The sequence below is a fragment of the Astyanax mexicanus genome, chromosome 1 (genome assembly GCF_023375975.1).
Source record: "Astyanax mexicanus isolate ESR-SI-001 chromosome 1, AstMex3_surface, whole genome shotgun sequence".
NCBI classification, from domain to species: domain Eukaryota; kingdom Metazoa; phylum Chordata; class Actinopteri; order Characiformes; family Acestrorhamphidae; genus Astyanax; species Astyanax mexicanus.
Genome location: NC_064408.1, coordinates 113734987 through 113753765, shown reverse-complemented (window position 1 = coordinate 113753765; position 18779 = coordinate 113734987). Strand labels below are relative to the sequence as shown.

At 36.5% G+C, this 18779-nt stretch overlaps 1 protein-coding gene across 1 annotated transcript; it reads left to right on the top strand.

Annotated features, from left to right (window-relative positions):
• The first annotated feature begins 716 nt into the window (after window positions 1-716).
• Window positions 717-17184, top strand: dcaf13 (ddb1 and cul4 associated factor 13). The gene is made up of 11 exons (XM_022668681.2): window positions 717-932; window positions 2417-2616; window positions 3086-3193; window positions 3294-3383; window positions 4793-4948; window positions 5327-5404; window positions 6455-6537; window positions 6738-6902; window positions 7918-8053; window positions 12189-12352; window positions 16683-17184. The coding sequence occupies exons 1-11, from the start codon at window positions 863-865 to the stop codon at window positions 16768-16770; spliced, it is 1338 nt and encodes a 445-aa protein (XP_022524402.2). The 5' UTR covers window positions 717-862; the 3' UTR covers window positions 16771-17184.
• The last annotated feature ends 1595 nt before the right edge of the window (window positions 17185-18779 follow it).

Genomic DNA, 18779 nt, shown 5'->3' with positions numbered 1-18779 from the left:
AGCAGCAGTGGAACTATTTTAACTCGCTGAGTTTTTATAACCAAACAGATCAAGGGTGGACATACATGGATTTTTATGCACTTTGAAGATTATGGATCTCTGAAGACACATCAAAGAAACATTCTTGCTCACTCCACAGCTGCACCAGTTTCTTCTCCTTTTGTACACTCCAGGAGAACCATGGTTTCCAAGCCATGTCCAGTTCCACAATGCTGTAAAATTGGAAGTAGGAGAATAATATTAATAATATTCCAGTAGATACAGTATTTTTCGTACGTTAAAGGGCAATAAACCCCCTGTTTTTAGCTGACTCCACCCTCAGCTAAAATTTTTAAAAGGCCAAAAAAATAGGATATAATACATCAGCACAGTGAATGTACAGTTTTTCTATTCTGGTCATGATCGGCGTGCTGGTCCTGTTGCTGGAGCAGGGTGAAGATGTGGATTTCATTTTCCAGCAGGACTTGGCACACTGCCCACGCTGCCCAAAGTACTTTTTATTTTGTTCTATTTATTTAGTTTACATATTTTATAAAATAGATCACTTTGTGTGTAATAGATTTATATATTATATAAATGTCACGTTTTGAACTGAATTACTAAAATAAAGTAACTTTTTTTAAAATAATATTATTATTTTTTTTAGATGCACTAGTATTGATGTATAGGGACTCTCCAGCAGCTCTGCTGCAGCAGCAGGGGGCAGTAGGGGTAATTCAGGGGCTGGTTGTGTCCAGTGCTGTTCTGCGTGCTGTAAACACATGGTGGTGAGCTGCAGTGTGTTTACAGGGTGAGAGAAGAGCGGGATTATCTGTATATATTAAACCCGGCTGTGTGATAAAACCCCGGGGAATAATCCGGTATGAAGGTGAAGGTGCTGTGCCGGAATCCGGACGACTATGTTCGGGAAACAACGCGAGATATCCAGCGGGGTGAGTGCGGAGCTAACGAGCTAATGCTAACTGGCTAACTAACACACACTTATATATAACTTAATATAATTAACTAACTATAGAGGCTTGACATGGAGATGAGCAGATTTAACCCTGATTAAAAATATCCAGTGTCTGTGTTTTCTACTGTACATTAATGTAAAATAACAAAATAATCCGCTTTTTACTGGAACCAAGTGTGGATAGTAACTAGCTAGCAACATGCTAACAATCATGTATAAACAAACAGCTCTGGAAAAAACAAGAAACCACCTAAAAATGATGAGTTCCTTTGATTTTACCTAATTGAAAACCAGTGAAATATAAATAAGAGGAAGTTGAATGATCACAAGACATCAAACCAAACTGAACTGCTTGAATGTTTGCACCAGGAGTGGCATAAAGTTATCCAAAAGCAGTGTGTAAGACTGGTGGAGGAGAACATGCCAAGGTGCATGAAAACTGTGATTAACAACCAGGGTTATTACAGGCCCAGGGTATTGTAGTCTCTGACATACAACAGCAGACTGTATAAATGAACCACAATATTCTAAATGTAAATGTAACCTAGTTGTGCACAAAGGTTTGATCATTCCTATTTTTAATTTGTAGAATTTTTCAATTTAATTTGGTGCCCATATCTTAATCATTACAAAAAAGATCTAAAGCATGGTTATTTGAGTTTTGTTGCATAATTTAACATGTTAAATGTTTAACTTTTTTAGCTATGTGTTTTATCCCCCCATTTAAGTAAAATAGAAAATAACTAAAGTAATTTATTTTCATAAGGAAAATCAACAAAACATTTTAACAAAGGTGTCCATTTTACAGCCACAAACATATTAGTAACGTTAAGTAGAATTTCATATTTGTTTGCCTGTCTGTTTATATGTTGTATAAACAACATATAATGTTCACACAAAACCTTGAAGCAACTTTTTAGGAGGAAAAAAAACACTCTTAACTCGCAGTGAATTTTATTTTGAAAAGATTCAATTTTAAGAACCAAATTACAAAAATAAATAATGTACCAGGTTTATGTTATGCCGAACATTTTTTTAAAGAGATTTATTTTGGAACAGAAACAGTGTGTCTTCATACAATCCAAACATACCATGTGTAAATTGTACATTGTACGCACAAATCTACTGATGTGCAGATAAATAACGAATACTGTGATGGACAAGAAAAGTGATGACAAGTATTACATATACCATAAAACTGTTATATTATGACAGTTTAAGCAATGAGTGTCATTGCACAGTGCAGGCTACAGAATAAATAGGACCCAGACAGAGAAATGCACTGTCCATGTTAAGAGGTGATCATGTATTTATGGTAGATATATAGTACATATAGTAGCTTCAGTTTACTGGTTTAGTTTGGCCATGTCATGCTTAAACCTTTGATCTTACTAGTTAGTTTTCATAGTATGGAAAGACAGATACTACTTAAGTTTTAACTTTTTTTTTTTTTTTTTGCAGTTCCCAGGAATTATGATCCTACACTCCACCCATTTGAAGTGCCGAGAGAATACACCAGAGCCCTGAATGCCACCAAGCTGGAACGCGTCTTCGCCAAGCCCTTTGTGGCCTCCTTGGATGGTCACAGGGACGGCATTAACTGCATAGCTAAGCACTCTAAGAGTCTGTCCACAGTGTTGTCTGGTGCTTGTGATGGAGAGGTAGGTGGCGGTCAAGCCTCTACCCTTATTTTTATACATATGGACTGTTTTTATTTGTACAAATATAAAGATGGCAGAGATGTAAGAAATATTTATATTGAATTGAGTGAATTATTACTATATATAAATATATATATATATTTTTTTGCAATACTCTTGTTTTAATAATCAAACTTAGATTAATACAATTTTTTAAAATCAGATTTTATGAGTAATAAAGAATATGACTGTGTTCGCCAAAAGAAAAATAAATATATTACCATAATTACAGTATTGCTGCGTATTACAATGTGCTGAATTAAAACCCCTGTATCATGATGTAAGTTATATCGTTTGTTCTTGGTAATACGCAGCCATAGTACAAATGGTGTCTTCAGGGAATTAGATTAGGACATACAGACAGACAGAGAGAAAGACAGATAGATTCACTGTTCTAGGATTAGCTTTTGAACAATCTTCTCTTTTGCAGGTGAAACTTTGGAACCTGAGTAAACGGGAATGTCTGCGCTCAGTCCAAGCTCATGAAGGCTTTGTGAGGGGAATATGCTCTCGCTTTTGTGGAAGCTCATTTTTCACGGTAAAATATATTTATATTTGCGCTATGTGTGCCTGTCTGTATATATTAAATGTGTGTGTATGTTTGGACTGTTCTTATTGGTTGTTGTGTCCTTTGGCAGGTTGGAGATGATAAAACGATCAAACAGTGGAACATGGGGCCTCCTGGTTATGGGCTGAAGGAAGAGCCTCTGAACACTATTCTTGGAAAGGTGAGGTGTTACATGTTTTTAAAGAATTTCATTTATGTTGTGTAGTAATTTATCATCAAACTAAATATGAAAATGCAGTTTATTGTGTTTTCTTGTGAACCACATTACAAGACAGAATGTGAAATACATGTTATTTGGGGGGTCTTACTTATTTATGCTGTACAGCTTATTTATATCAAATATAGAGTTAAATATCTAAAATTTCACACTTTTAAACAATAGAGTGCATCGCCAAGAAACTGTATTTTCTACTATTGATGTCTGTATGATTTTTAGAAGAAAGGATCCTCATTCACTTGCTCACATTTAGCAAGACTATCCACTAGAGGGCTCTGTCATAACTTGATGATTTGCTTTCTGTGTGTTTTGGTTAATAATCACATTTTTAACAATGCAGTGTTGTTTGAGCTGGAGTTAAGGAGTCATGAACTGGTGTACATTTTGTGTACATCCTGTATTTTGTTTTCAGATATGTTTATTTTGAGATATTACCTTAAAAACTGCTCTTTTTGTGGCACTTACATGTTACATGTTTCTTTAAGAAGAAACACCCACAAGACAAAAAAAACACCTTACAAACAATCCTTCCCTTAACCCACCCCTTATTCCTCAGACCCATGTCTGCCCTCCATTTCCTGGAGTGCCATGTTACAGGATTGCTTGATCGGTGTCCCTATCAAAATAAGAGACTAAAGGTTGCCAGATTTTCTCCCTCTGCTTGTCTTTCAGGATAAATCTAATCCTAACCAATTGGAGAGTGTCTGTCAATTCAGTCAAGCAGTGTTTAAAGGGAGGCACCCCTTTCTTTTTCCAGAAAAGTAAAATCATCAAAATAGAAGATGTTGCTGTGAATGCTCTACATTAAGTTTCCTAAGTTCCTCAGATACTTCTAGAATTATTAAAATATTAGAATAGGCTCTGGTTGTGTCTGAACCTCTGTTATCTTGAAAAATAAGGGGAATATGTGGCACTAGAACCCTTGTAACTTAGAATATAGGGCATAGCTTTTTGATAGGGTAGCCTCCATGAATTTCGCATTTCTCATACAGAGATGCTACTTCTGGAAATGTTCTATGCAGCTTTGTTTTTGAATAGTGTAATCTGTAGGATTTTAAATTGTATTTAACAGTGTATGGCATTAAGCTCTAAGCTCTCTTCCCACACACATGGAAGTATCAAAGTTCCCAGCTCTTTTCCCACTCTTCCTTTAAACTGTCCAATTTAGAAAGACACATATTTTGCAGTGTCTCATTGGCCTTTTACTTGTGAATTGTTTAGCTGATAAAATTAAAGTTCTGAATTATGATTAATTCTCTCTCTCTCTCTCTCTCTCTCTCTCTCTCTCTCTCTCTCTCTCTCTCTCTCTCTCTCTCTCTCTCTCTCTATCTCTCTCTCTCTCTCTCTGACAGGCTGTGTTCACAGGCATTGACCACCACCAGTCAGAAGGCACATTCGCCACCTGTGGTCAGACCGTGGACATCTGGGACGAGCTGAGGAGTAGTCCCATCCGGTCCTTCAGCTGGGGGGTGGACAGCTTCAGCTGTGTCCGCTATAACCCTGTAGAGGTGAGAACACACACACAAACCACACAGTATTCTCAAACTACCACACTTTGTACAGAACCAGTTCTAGCAATGTTGCTGGTTTTGATTGTCCAATACCCAATGAAAAACACTGCCAAAACAGCAACTTTACAGAAGAAAGATAAAATCTTGTAAACTTTCAATGGAAGTCAATGTAAAAAGAGTTAATTTCAGGTCATTTTGAAGAGTTTCTATTGGTCCGTTCATCAAGAAAATTTGGCAAAGTGTAAGGGACAGTTTGTCTGTTCAAATTAAGTAGTAAAATAAAAATCAACAAAAATGGAGATGTGTTTTTCATTGGATAGCGAAGATCTGCTTTTCAACGAAATAAACTGAATCTTTTTCAAATGTTTTTTACAGACTGAACTTCTTGCCAGCTGTGCCTCAGACAGAAGCATCATTCTGTATGATATGAGGGAATCTACTCCTCTTAAAAAGGTATAGGACGACTTCAGATTTTAGGGTGTAGAATCTATTCCTTTTGTGTAGCTCAGTCTAGATACTTTGGAGAACTTTGGAGAATTTTGCAATGAATGTTATTTGTATTTATTCTAATATTATTGTTTAACTAGGACTGGACAATGTTGCAAAAATCGATATAAAACTATATATATCACATGTATATCAATAAATTTCATAATTTCAGTCGATACAACACAATTCTGATATCGATATAAACAGTATAAAAGCCACACCTTTGGTCTATGTAATCACGCACTAATAGAGCTGGGCGGTATGGTAAAAATATTAGATAACAATATTTAAAGACATTTTTTTTTTACGATTCTCACGTTTTGTTTCATGTATTGATAAGCAGACTAAAGTAACCAGCTGGGGCAGATCCTGCTTTTGTTCTATTCAAATAGCCTTTCATGTATATTACTGTGACTCTTATTTAAATCTCGCTGCACATCGTCCAAATAAATAGGATTTCTATTGGGATGTCCCTGATATGCTTTTTGTCAATACAATGAAATTGATCCTGATATGATAGAATATTAGTATATTTTCCAGCTATATGTTTAACTGTACCATATCAACACCTACTGCCCAGATAAGGAGCTTACATTGCCATAGAAAGACATGGAACGTCAGGAAAAGTGTTGAAGCCTCTTCCAATAATTTATATAAGCCATTTCAGTCTGGCTTTCATCATTTTCTATGTTGTATGTTTTTTTTTTTTTTTACGTTTTTACCTTTCACTTTTTGGTTCTTCTTGACTTAACAGCAGTATTTTAGACCATAATTCGTGAACTTTTAATTCCTAGACAATGTCTGTATTACTGATCTATCCTTTCAGTCTTTGCAGTTTTATCTTACTGATAGATTTAAATATATCAGTATTAGCTCTCATAAATCTGCTGTAGGTTCTGGTTATCCTGGTTGCTATAGGTTTAGGTTATTATTCCTTCTGGTTATGTTTGTGCCAAGATTTATATTATAAGATTATTTTGTATATGCTAAAATTCTTGCTGTGCTGTATTTCAGGTTATAATGAAATTGAAAAGTAACACACTTTGCTGGAACCCAATGGAGGCTTACTACTTCACATGCTCCAGCGAGGACTACAAGTGAGTCATAAGAAGTGTATTATAAAATAATGGATGAAGTGTAGTGAGTTGATTGGTAGTATCCTAATTTAAATATTCTATTAGTGAGTATAAGTGACTATTACATTTTCCAGCTTAAGCATGTCTCTTGCCTATACCCTGCTGTATATATATATGTTTTTAATGAATGTTTACTGCTTCTCTCTCTTTTATTTTTTTAGTCTGTACACATATGACATGAGGTGTCTGGACTCTCCAGTGAGGGTACACATGGACCACGTCTCTGCAGTGCTGGATGTAGACTATTCTCCCACAGGGAAAGAGTTTGTGTCGGCCAGTTTTGACAAGACCGTCCGAATCTTCCCCAAAGACGGCGGCCATAGCAGGTCAGTGAGCAGTGACATATCCTCAGGCTTTTCATATAAAAGACACGGGATGGAAATCATGCTGGGGTGTTTAAAAAAAAAAAAAAAAGCTTTAAAGTAGGGTTATCAATGTTAAAGCATTAACACACATGATTCACGTGGAATCAGTAACATGTTATTCTTTTTTTTTTTACACAAGGTAATTACGCCACCAAGCGTTGGCCCCTGCCCAATGCGCAGGTTTTTTTTTGTGGTTGAATGAGCTTTGGGGCAGACGTGAAGCACATGGAGCAGATAAGACACTCGGACGTGTTTTGGTGTAATTCCATGTGCTTGTTTTAGTTCTTACATGAGCTATGGCAGCATCAAAGCACATTCATGGTGTTACAGAAATTAAATAAATAAAAGAAAGTAGCTTGGTGCAGTGGTCTACATGGTATCATTACAGCACCACACACTCTTTGCTCTCAGCGTAGTGCCCGCACACTTAGCATAAGAGTCACTTAAAGAGACAGTGTACACATTAGTAAATACTGGCTGTTACATATTTCCCCCAGGTCATTTAAATGCTCTTCCCCCCTTTTGATCATGTGTGAAATTGTGAGAATGTGTGAGATTTTTGTCCCCAGTAAATTAAGTTCTAATTCAGAAATCCTTACAACCAAGCTGAGATGTTTAGAATAAAGTAAAAAAAAGTTTCCTCTGTCCAATTTATCATGCATTCTTTATTCCAGCATGTATCCCCACGTTGGCTTTATCTCCCCTCAAACATACAAGTATATATTAGTGTTTTAATTGATACCTCTAAAATAAATATAATTGCATTTTACATTTCTTTCACTCATTCTTTTATTCGCTACAAAAACTTGTGTCTTAAGAAGAACAAGTGCGATCAAATGTTTTAATCTGACTGATATTTTAGACTGATATTTAATGATTTATTTATTAACCTCTGAACTTTTTAACTATTAAATTATTCAGTGAAACTCTTCAGTGAATATAGATAATCACTGTGTCTCTTCCTGTCTCACTGCAGGGAGGTGTACCACACCAAGCGCATGCAGCACGTCATCTGTGTGAAGTGGTCTGCAGACAACAAGTACATCCTGAGCGGCTCTGACGAGATGAACATACGCCTCTGGAAGGCCAATGCCTCTGAAAAGCTAGGAGTGGTGAGAGACTTTAGAATTAAGCTTCCAAAAGATGCTAAAATGCTGAACAGCATTCTTTTAATTTAATTACATTGTACATTGATTCTAATGATGCAGGATTTCTCAATGTTTAATGATAGATAGATAGATAGATAGATAGATAGATAGATAGATAGATAGATAGATAGATAGATAGATAGATAGATAGATAGATAGATAGATAGATAGATAGATAGATAGATAGATAGATAGATAGATAGATAAGATTACATTTGTAAAGTTATCTTTGCTTATCTTGAACAGCATGGGTGTTTTTTGGGATCTGCAGCTAAAAAAAAAAGCTAAAGTTTGTAGCAAAGGTCATCAGAAAGCTTTTTTTTGGACGACACGTACATCCCTCCATTCATTTAATAGATCTCTCATTTACTCTGACCCTCAGTGGCTCTAAGACGGTAATGCAGCTCCGTGCTGGCAGCTTTTTGGCCTCTTTCTGCACTGTACATACAGCGGATAAGATTTATTCCGGCGCTTTGCACTTAAGCGGATCGGACGAGCACTGCACCTGTCAGCACTTTAAATCGGCCAATCACTTAAAGCCGGCCACTTCGGAAAAATAATGAAGAATCAAACAATCAACCTGTAGAGCTGGAGTTTTATTTTTAATTAAATTCAGAGGAGATGCTGAATCGAGACTCTGATCTCATGTCAGCCAGAAGTAATACTATAGGACAGCTCCAGCTCAGTCTGTGGAATTATGCTGAATGTGCTGCAGTGCTTGTTACCAATAAAGACAGCATGTGCAGAACGTGGTCAAGAAACTTTTTAAAGAGTTTGAATGTCCGGGTTCTGCAGTAAGCTTTATGATGTGAAGTGGTGCAGGACTACCTGAACAGGAACTTTGTATTTGTGAGAGACAAGCAAAACATGATTTCTAACATCTCCTGTATGCAGCCAATCAGCTGAGACATGTGTGAAACCTGCAGTTTTTAGTTTAGAAATGGAGAGTCTAGGCTAATGTTGCTAGCAAACATTAAAAACATGCCTACTTTATTAAAAAACCTGTTGAAGACAGAGGAGTTGTCGGAGCTGAGCGCTCTCTCTCTTGAGCTGATTGGCTGAGCTAAAGGAACTAAGCTGTGAAATGCTCCTGCAGAGACATGTTGTGGACAAGTTTTTCCCGTTCACTTTAATAAAAGCAATAAACATGGATATACTGTATATACACCTCTGGAAAAAATAAGAGACCATTTAAAAAGATGAGTTTCTATGATTTCACCAAATTGAAAACCTCTGGAATATAATCAAGAGGAAGATAAATGATCACAAGCCATCAAACCAAACTGAACTGCTTGAATTGTTGCACCAGGAGTGGCATAAAGTTATCCAAAAGCAGTGTGTAAGACTGGTGGAGGAGTACATGACAAGGTGCATGAAAACTGTGATTAAAATCCAGGGTTATTCCACCAAATATAGATTTCTGAACTCTTAAAACCATTTAAATATAAACTTGTTTTCTTTGCATTATTTGAGGTCTGAAATCTCTGAATCTCTTTTGTTATTTCAGCCATTTCTCATTTACTGCAAATAAATGCTCTAAATGATAATATTTTTATTTGGAATTTGGGAGAAATGTTGTCTGTAGTTTATAGAATAAAACAACAATGTTAATTTTACTCAAACATAAACCTATAAATAGCAAAATCAGAGAAACTGATTCAGAAACTGAAGTGGTCTCTTAATTTTTCAGAGCTATATATATGTTTATATATTTTATGTACAAAAGAATATTTGGAAATAAGTATTTTAGAATTATTAAACTAAAAGTGTACTTTATTGTTGTCTATTTATTTAAAATATACTATTGTACTTTTTAAAAAGTATGAACGAAGTTTACTTTACAAACATGTAATGAAAGCATAATATTAATGTACTTAATTTAATTACATAAATCTGTACAAATTTAGACATTTCTCTATGTTTTAGATAAAATTAAGTATATATTTTTCCACCAGGGTACTAAAATAGTCATTAGTTGCAAAAGTCAGTAGTAGCAATAAGGATTTGATTGCATTTACTATCAAGATCACTAGTGAGGTTGGGTGACCACCACCCCATGCCATCCCCAGCTATACCTAACACATCTTCAGCATATCCCCCAAAGTACTGGATGAAGCACCATCGTTCGCACAGTCATGAAAAACCTAGAAAAGTCATGGAATTTGAAAATGGCAATTTCCATGTCTGGATAAGTTTTGGAAAAATTTAAATACCCAGAAAGGTTTTGGAAAATTAGAAAAAATGGAAATTTGGTCTACAAATCTTTGTGTTTCAGTTTATTGATGGAGAAAATCTATTTTAATTATTGTTTTAGTTGATTTTTTGTTTTATTGTCCATGTACCTGCACTGGTGTTTTAAAAATCGTATGGTCATGGAAATGTGCCATGTTTGAACCATGAGTTCTGTGGGGCTTTATATCCCTCCAGTCCACACCTGGCATTAGTCATGGTGCCAATAGGTTCATGTTTATCTGCTCCAGAGAGTCCTATTCTATTTACAGTACTGACTCTACTACAGGGACTAGACTAAGTTGTGTTTGTGCACTTGCACATCTGTGTCAGCAAAGTTATTTTAAAGCTGTATCTCCCCTGTGTACTGTAACAGTAACTCTAAAAGTTTTACGGTGTTCTGTGATGCAGTGTTTAATGTCTATAATAGTCTATACAGCCTTGTGCTACTCATCATCTCGCTCATGTGAACGTTGTTAAGAAGGTCGTAAATTAGGTTTAACGGGCCTCTGCTGTTTTGTCCAGAGAAGCAGAGTGTTTCTATAGCATCAGCAGCTATTAGCCTTAAACACATTCAATTTGGGAGGAAAAAAATCATTGCTTTTAATTAGAATAAAAGCCTTTAGTGGGTGGTGCGTTAGATGAGCTGCGGGCAGAGAGAGAGGGAGGACTTTTATGGGACAGTGAGAGAGAAGCCCAGTGTCTTTAAGCACAGAGCTTCTGCTGTATTGATGCATTCTTTTGTCTTCTTCTCATAGATTTATTGTATTGATAGAATAATTAAAGAGTTGGTTATTATTAGACACATCTGAACACATTTTGGCCATCATATCTATTTATATGTGAGCATGAGTCTTTTTAGAAGAGTATGCTATATAGAAAAAAGTATTAGGACAGTTGCTCATTCATTGTTTCTGCTTTTGTTTGAGTAATATGTTGTTCAGGTCATTTTTTCAATCATGTGAGAATTTGCAACACTTACATTTAGCAACATTCACCACCACAACCTATCTCCCCAACTTATCCTTAAATTATTGGATGGAGCTCCATTTGTCCACTGAACACCACAGGCGTGGGCTAGAGGTGTTTAGACATAGTTAGACATGGTTTATCTGTTCCAGAGAGTCCTACTTTAAATAGATTAAGACTTAAAGTAAAACTCTGGTGTGAAATGGACTGTGGGCATAGTGAAACATGAAACTGAGCATTTCCGTCTGTTAATCTTCAGCATTCTGAAATACAGCGCTTTTCAGACAATGTTAGAAATGCTAGAGATGCAAAGTAATGACTATTTTTACACCATTAACAAGCTCAAATTAAAAGAAAAATTGAAATTAAGTCACAATTAGGGGTGAGTTTAGTGTTAAAAGTTTCCTACCTGTACAGTACCTTGAATTCATGCAAAGTATCGAAAACAGGCACCGCTTTTTTTTTTTTTAGAGATATTATAATCTGTGCCTTTTTAGTATCGAATTTCGATACCCAGCCCTAGTTACAATAAGTCAACTGACGAGCACAAAGAAATAGGTAGGATAGGAGAACAGATTGCAAAATAAAATTAATATCCCTATAATGTTCATGCATTTCCACAAAATTCATTTTGCAAACCTGATGCCTATCCTACTAATTTGTTCTTTGCATGGGCAATGCTATGCCCCTATCACTAGCATTGTTAGGCTTTTAAGATCATCGGCTAAAAGTGCTGTATTTTAGAATACTGCGGGTAAATGGAGTTGGGCTATTTGACAAAATCTACTATATGTTCAGAAAATATATTACAAAGTATAAAATGTATTGTTCTACTTTTGTCATATTGCATATAACCTCTCACCACCCTTCTCTCAAACCCCCACCCATCTGTCACCCTCAGCTCACCGCCAGAGAGAAGGCAGCCTTACACTACAACCAGAAGCTGAGAGATAAGTTCCAGCACCACCCGCAGGTGAGGCGCATCGCCCGCCACCGTCACCTGCCCAGAGGCATCTTCAGACAGAAGCGAGAGCTGAAGGAGATAAAGGAAGCTCAAACCAGGAAGTAAGTGTCCTTCTCTTCTCTATCTTTACCACCTGACAGTACGCTGTTTTCTGCTTTCTGTGACCTGAAGAAGAAGCTCTGCACACCTCACCAGGCCAAGCTAATGTAAACTTTTGTGGGCAGAAATTATGAAGTACAGGCACCTTAAACTCAGAAGTATAGTTAAAAAAAAGGTTAGTTTTAAAGCTCTGTTTACCTAAAAACCCCTTAGCAGTCCAGGATTTTAGTCAATCTTCTGCCTGACATTACATCACTAAATCTTGAGGATTTAGTTACTGAAAAGCATCATTGTAATTGTAATAGAAAATCTAAAAAATATATAAGTAAATCTGCTAATGTCAAAATGTAATGACTAAAATCATAAAATTGACTGATTATTTCCTGAACTTCATTTTAAAATCAATATTTTCCTGAATACAGATCTAACAGTTAATGTTCTCCAAACTTAGTTTCGCTAGAATTTGTGCTAATTCCTGTTACTGATCTAAAAATTAAGTGAAGTGAAGTGAAGTGGAGCGTGAACAGGCAGCTTCTCCAAGTGTCTTCTAGGTGATTTCAAAGCCCTCAATTTTTCTGAATGTAAATAACCTACTGTACTGCAGAAAAAAGGGGTTTCTTATCACCTACACCTGTAGCCTGTATACAGGACAAGGCATTTTAAGGGGTTAATTAATGTCTGGTTTAAATCGGGCTCAGGCTCATAATTACAGCTCCGATTTCTTTGGGGCCGATCTAAGCTCTAATAGCGGCAGCCTGACAAACACCTGCAATACAACTGCAACCAGGGCGGTTTTAAGGCCTTTGGGGGCCCCAAGCAAAATGTATTGATGCTGTCATATTTTGCCGGCTGCAGGAATCATAAACCTGTTTGGCTGGCTACTTTCAGCAATGAGCAGGAGGGCCCCCTATAAGGCGATTCTGATAACAGTGTCCTTGTACATTCCTGCATTATTGACATTAAACACTTTTAGTTCTTAACCTGTTGTTTCCAGTGATTAACTCCAATATTCAACTTGCAAGTAGTTTTTGTAACAAAATTGTCAAATGACCAAAGACAACTAATATTGTTAACTGTAAATAAAGGGCACATGACTAATAGTGTCTCTATGTAGTGTCAAGTGTTAGCAGCAAGATGGGATTTTAGTGTTTTCATTGAGTTAACACTTCTGTACTGTATCTTTTCCTGGCGCACAGTACCAAGATGCACTCATATGACCCCCTCTTTTCCTTATGAAATGCACTACCTAAGCTTTAATACACCTGCTGAACCTAACAGTGAATATGTCTATGTTCAGCCAAGTGTTGTTTGGCTGAACATAGACATATTTGTGGGCACTAATTGAGTATCAGAACTTCATAACACACACAGTGCCCTAGCTATTGAGTAGAAAGGTAAATTGAGATATAGCCTGGATTTTATGCCACTTTTTACTGGACTAATTAGAAAACAGACCAATTCACAGATATTAAATGCTGTTTCGGGATTAAAGTGACTTGGCGCTGAATATAAGTAGAGGCGTGCAATTTTTTTTTAGCCAAGCTGATCATTTAAGTTCTGTTTTTTTTTGTTTGTTTTTTTAAATAAAGAAAACTAATTGTGAGTTCACTCAGTTATTCCTGCGATTAGTGTAACAGTCCATTAACAGATCATGTTTTAAATTATTTTAATTGCTGAGAGTTGGTATGTATACAGCTCTGGAAAAAATAAGAGACCACTTAAAAATGATGAGTTTCTTTGATTTTACCAAATTAAAAACCTCCAGAATATAATCAAGAGGAAGATGTATGATCACAAGCCATCAAACCAAACTGAACTGCTTGAATGTTTGCACCAGGAGTGGCATAAAGTTATCCAAAAGCAGTGTGTAAGACTGGTGGAGGAGAACATGATGCCAAGATGCATGAAAACTGTGGTTGAAAACCAGGATTATTCCACCAAATATTGATTTCTGATTTGGAATTTGGGAGAAATGTTGTCTGTAGTTTATAGAATAAAACAACAATGTTCATTTTACTCAAACATGTTCCTATAAATAGCAAAATCAGAGAAACTGATTCGGAAACTGAAGTGGTCTCTTATAAGCAGAACTATTTTAGAGTGCAGGTATATAGTGCACACACTCATTAGTTATCAGTGCAGATTTTGCAGGGCGAGTTTTTGGCATGGGTCTGCTTGGCACAGGTCTGCTTACTGCTTGTGATCGCTCTTGCACTGTGGCTGAGCTCCAGCAGCCAATGAAAGGTCCTTATGGGCTTCGTGCTGGGTGCTGCACCCTGAGATCCTGGCTGAATTCCAGACTGTACTCCTACTCGGTGGTGTGGTGGAAGAGAGAATGTGGAATTGCCACCTTGTTTCATAATGTGATTGTAAAATCAGGATCAAACTTTAACTTCTGCAGTTGATTATTTGATTATTCAATTATTAATGTAAACATTATGCTCTGATTTCTCAGGTCAGATTAACAAATCATGAAGTACATGTAAACCCACTTAGTGTTTCTTATATTATCCCACTAAAACACTTTTTCATGCTGTCATCATGAATTTGACTTTACCTGAACTGAGCATGGTCTGCAGTTGTGTAGATGTTTGTGTGGGTTCTTTTGGGATGATCTGCGCTCTTTTGGGGGGAATTTTAGTAGACTGACTGCTTCTAGGAAGATGCCCCTTTTTTATTTGGAGATAAGAGCTCTTACACTGGTTCACTGGAGTAATTAAAGAATTGGCTTAATAACTGTTTCCATATTTTTCATTTCTCCTAAAAAATAATTTTGATAGCAGCATTGTGCTGCTTGCTAAATCCTTTTAGCCTTCCTTACACAGCTGAAAAGCTGCTGTATAATTGATGTTTTAATTTGATAGGCCTGGCAGTAATCAAGCACGGGTGTGTCAAGTTTAATTAATCCTATTTATCTACTTATCTATCTATTATCTAATGAAATTTGGCTAATTGGTTGATTTAATTATTCTTTCTAAGATGGGCAAGAGCTTTGTCTGTATTAAATGGTATTTTAAAAACTGCGCTTTGATTGAAAAGTTTTTTTTATAGCAACCAGATAAAATACCACAGTAGCTTAAATGCAATAGCCTAGCGTCCACCTGGGATATCATAGCAACGACTTAGCCATTTTTTTCACACAGGGTTAACAACCTTCAATAAATTAGATGAAATGCTCGTTTAAAACAGCATTTTTAATTTGTTTGATCTTTTTCTTTTTTTCTTTTTTTTAATAAATAAACAGCCTAGTGTCCACCTGGGACATCATAGCAAAAACTTAGCAAGTTGCTTTATCATACTGATTTTTAGTAGCCTTCATTATTAGTAATCTTAATAACTCTCTGGTTAAGTGGTTATTTTAATCTCTAATTGCTTTCTTTATTTAAGAACGGCCACTTAGCTAAGGTTAGCTTAGCAAAATCATATTAACCATGTAGCAACTAAGGTATCTAACTGAATTTTGGCTAATTTATTTATTTTTATTTGTTAACTTTCTTCAACATTCAATAAATGAAATTTAATTCTTAATTCAAACAGCATTTTCATTTGTTTGATCAACCTAATTTGGATGTGAACTACCCAAGATCCACTTGGGACATCATAACAAGTACTTGTCAAAAATAATTAGTCAAAAAGTGATAAATATGCAGAAATACACAAGATCAAATACACATTTTCAGCAAATTAACTCCTCCCCCCCCACAACTTTTGCTTTTATCTATATACACTATGACCTTAATATGTGTAGACACCCCTTCTTATCTATTGCTGACAAAGATAGACAATGTGTATGCACAGCTTGTCTATCTACTGTAGAGAGGTATTGCCAGTAGAATAGGACTCTCTAGATAGGACGCTCTAGACTCTCTAGGCATGGACCTGTTTTTCTCTGTAAAGCTGCTTTGTGACAACTTTTGTTGTAAAAGCGCTATATAAATGAAATTGAATTGAATAGATAAGATAAACATGAAGCGATTAGAACCATGTCTAATACTAGGTGTGGGCTAATACATGGGGAACTGTGTTCTTTTGGGATGAGTTTGGAATAAAGTGAGGTGGTGAATGCAATCAAATCATCACAGCGATGCTCCAGAAACCAGAAGAAACCTTTCCCTTGAGGGTAGAGACAGTTACTCCAACAAAAGCAGGGTAAACAGAGACTGAGCAGGTGTCCCAATACTTTTGTTCATATAGTGAATGTATACAGTGAGTCATGGTGAGCTCTGATGTGTGTGAGTGTGCTTGTTTGGAGTTGTGTTCACCTCATACTCAATCTCATTGTGTGTGTGTCTCTCTCTCTCTCTCTCCCTCTCTCCCTCTCCTTTTTTTCAGGGAACAAAACGTTCGCAAACACAGCAAGCCGGGCTCCGTTCCCCTGGTGACCGAGAGGGAGAAGCATGTGGTGACTGTGGTGGAGTAGAGCGTCACTGGAAGAACTTCCAGTCGTCCCAAAATACCACTGATGCACATCATTCAGACGGCTTTTGGACCTTTTTGGACCTTTTTGGACCTTTTTGACCTGAGGACCTTTCCAGGCTCTCAACATTTTAGTTTGTTTTTGCTTTAAAGGAACTTTCTAAAGATCTTCCGTGAACATCAGAGTGGAACATCCTCGTCTGACTCTCCTTTTTTATGTTTTCTTTTGTTCCTTGATTGATTTGCAGTAAAAGACCTGATGAGACTTTAGGCGGCCACACAATGTGCTCAATGCCCCACGATGTAGCCCCTTAAAAATGTAAACCGTGCGTCAGCACTCAAGAACTCTGAGCATTGTTTAATTCCTTGCTGTATTTCTTTATTAAGACATTAAAATAAAACCAAAATTTAACCTCTATTTAATTGTAATAATATATGACTTTTGACTTCAAATGTACAGCCAGTGCAAGACATTTGCTGTCTTACTAAGAACATCTTGAACTTGTTGTTATGGTGTAGTTTCATAGTTTCAAGTTTTCCACTTGTCATGTATCAGCAAGGTGTCTACTAATTGCTGGGGCTTGCTTAGGATTACCCACAGACCTGCAAAATTTTTCAAAGTCTTTATATTATTCATATTACCTCCATATATGTCTATTTGCAAGGAAATTAAAACTATTTAGATATATAATTCTATTTAGATATATAATATATTCCTGATTCTTGACTTTTCAGTTTGGTCTGAATCAAAAATAGCATGTTTGAAATGTGATTCTAGCCATGGCTCAGACCCCTTCCCAAAATTTGGTCTAACAAAAAGAGACTCGCAAAATGGTTAAGTTAATTTGCAGTAAGGGCACCGAGTGTTCCACTATGATCAGGAGAGCGCTGGTTCAAGTCCCGGTCATGCAGCTTGCCATCTGCTGCTGGAGCCCTGAGAGAGCAAAATTATTGGCCCTGCTCTATCTGAATGGGTAGATGGCACTCTTTTCCCTCATCACTCCTAGGGTGATGTCGATCAGCCCAAGGCGTCTAATGTCTGTGAGCTGGTGTATCGGAACCGAGTCGCTGTGCTTTCCTCCAAGGGTGTTGTGATGCTACTCGGTAATGCTGCAACAGCAGCAGTTTAAAAAGAGGCGGTGGCTGACTTCACATGTATCAGAAGAGGGATGTGCTAGTTTTCACCGTCCTGGTGTTGTGGCATATACAGCTGAGTAATAGCTGAATGGGTGGGACAGTTAGCTTAGCTAAATTGTGAAAAAAAAATGGAAGAAAATTAGAAATAAAATTATAAAAAACAGAAAAAAAATTAATTTGCAGTGTGAAAGCCATTTTTGGATAATTCAGAACTTCAGACTAATTAACAACCTATAATTAATTAATTAATTCATATTTTTTTCATTATGAATGTGTTAACGAAACGTGTTTTGCCTGTACTGTTATATTACATAATGACTATTTTTCTTTTCCTTTATTTGGGCCAATATAAAAGTAACAGTTGTGATGTCATAATAATACACAACCTCTCATGTAAGCAATAATACACAAGAGGGAGTGCCTTGTGCCTATGACCAAAGCACAGCAGTGCCAATGTTACATGTTATAGCATGAACCTCGAGTGTATTATTGCGATTATACCACAATTCTATTATCACTGTTTATTAAAAGATTTTAAGTTAAAGAGACTGAGAAAATATGATCTGTTTGGTTATAAAAACTCGAGTTAAATCGTTCCATTACTGCTCTGTTTGTAGCTGCACTGTTTGGTTTGTAAGCGCTGCATCGTTGCTAGGTTACCTGTATGTGGCGGAGTAATACATGGAGAGCTTTGGTTACAGTGCATTACCGGCTGATCATGTCACTCATAAAACGCCTCTCAGCCAGTCACATTACAGGGTCAGAACTAACTGTGGTATAATATCTGTTATTAAGTAGGAATTAATCTCTGATAAAGCCTTATTGATTCCTACCTGATGCTTGCCTTGGCATCCTAACGAGTGATGACCCTTTAAT

Excerpts from the sequence above, each read along its gene's own strand:
- dcaf13 (XM_022668681.2), top strand. The coding sequence starts at position 863 with ATGAAGGTGAAGGTGCTGTGCCGGAATCCGGACGACTATGTTCGGGAA. Across the intron at positions 933-2,416 it reads AACGCGAGATATCCAGCGGG|TTCCCAGGAATTATGATCCT; the intron begins GTGAGTGCGGAG and ends TTTTTTTTGCAG. Across the intron at positions 2,617-3,085 it reads CTGGTGCTTGTGATGGAGAG|GTGAAACTTTGGAACCTGAG; the intron begins GTAGGTGGCGGT and ends TCTCTTTTGCAG.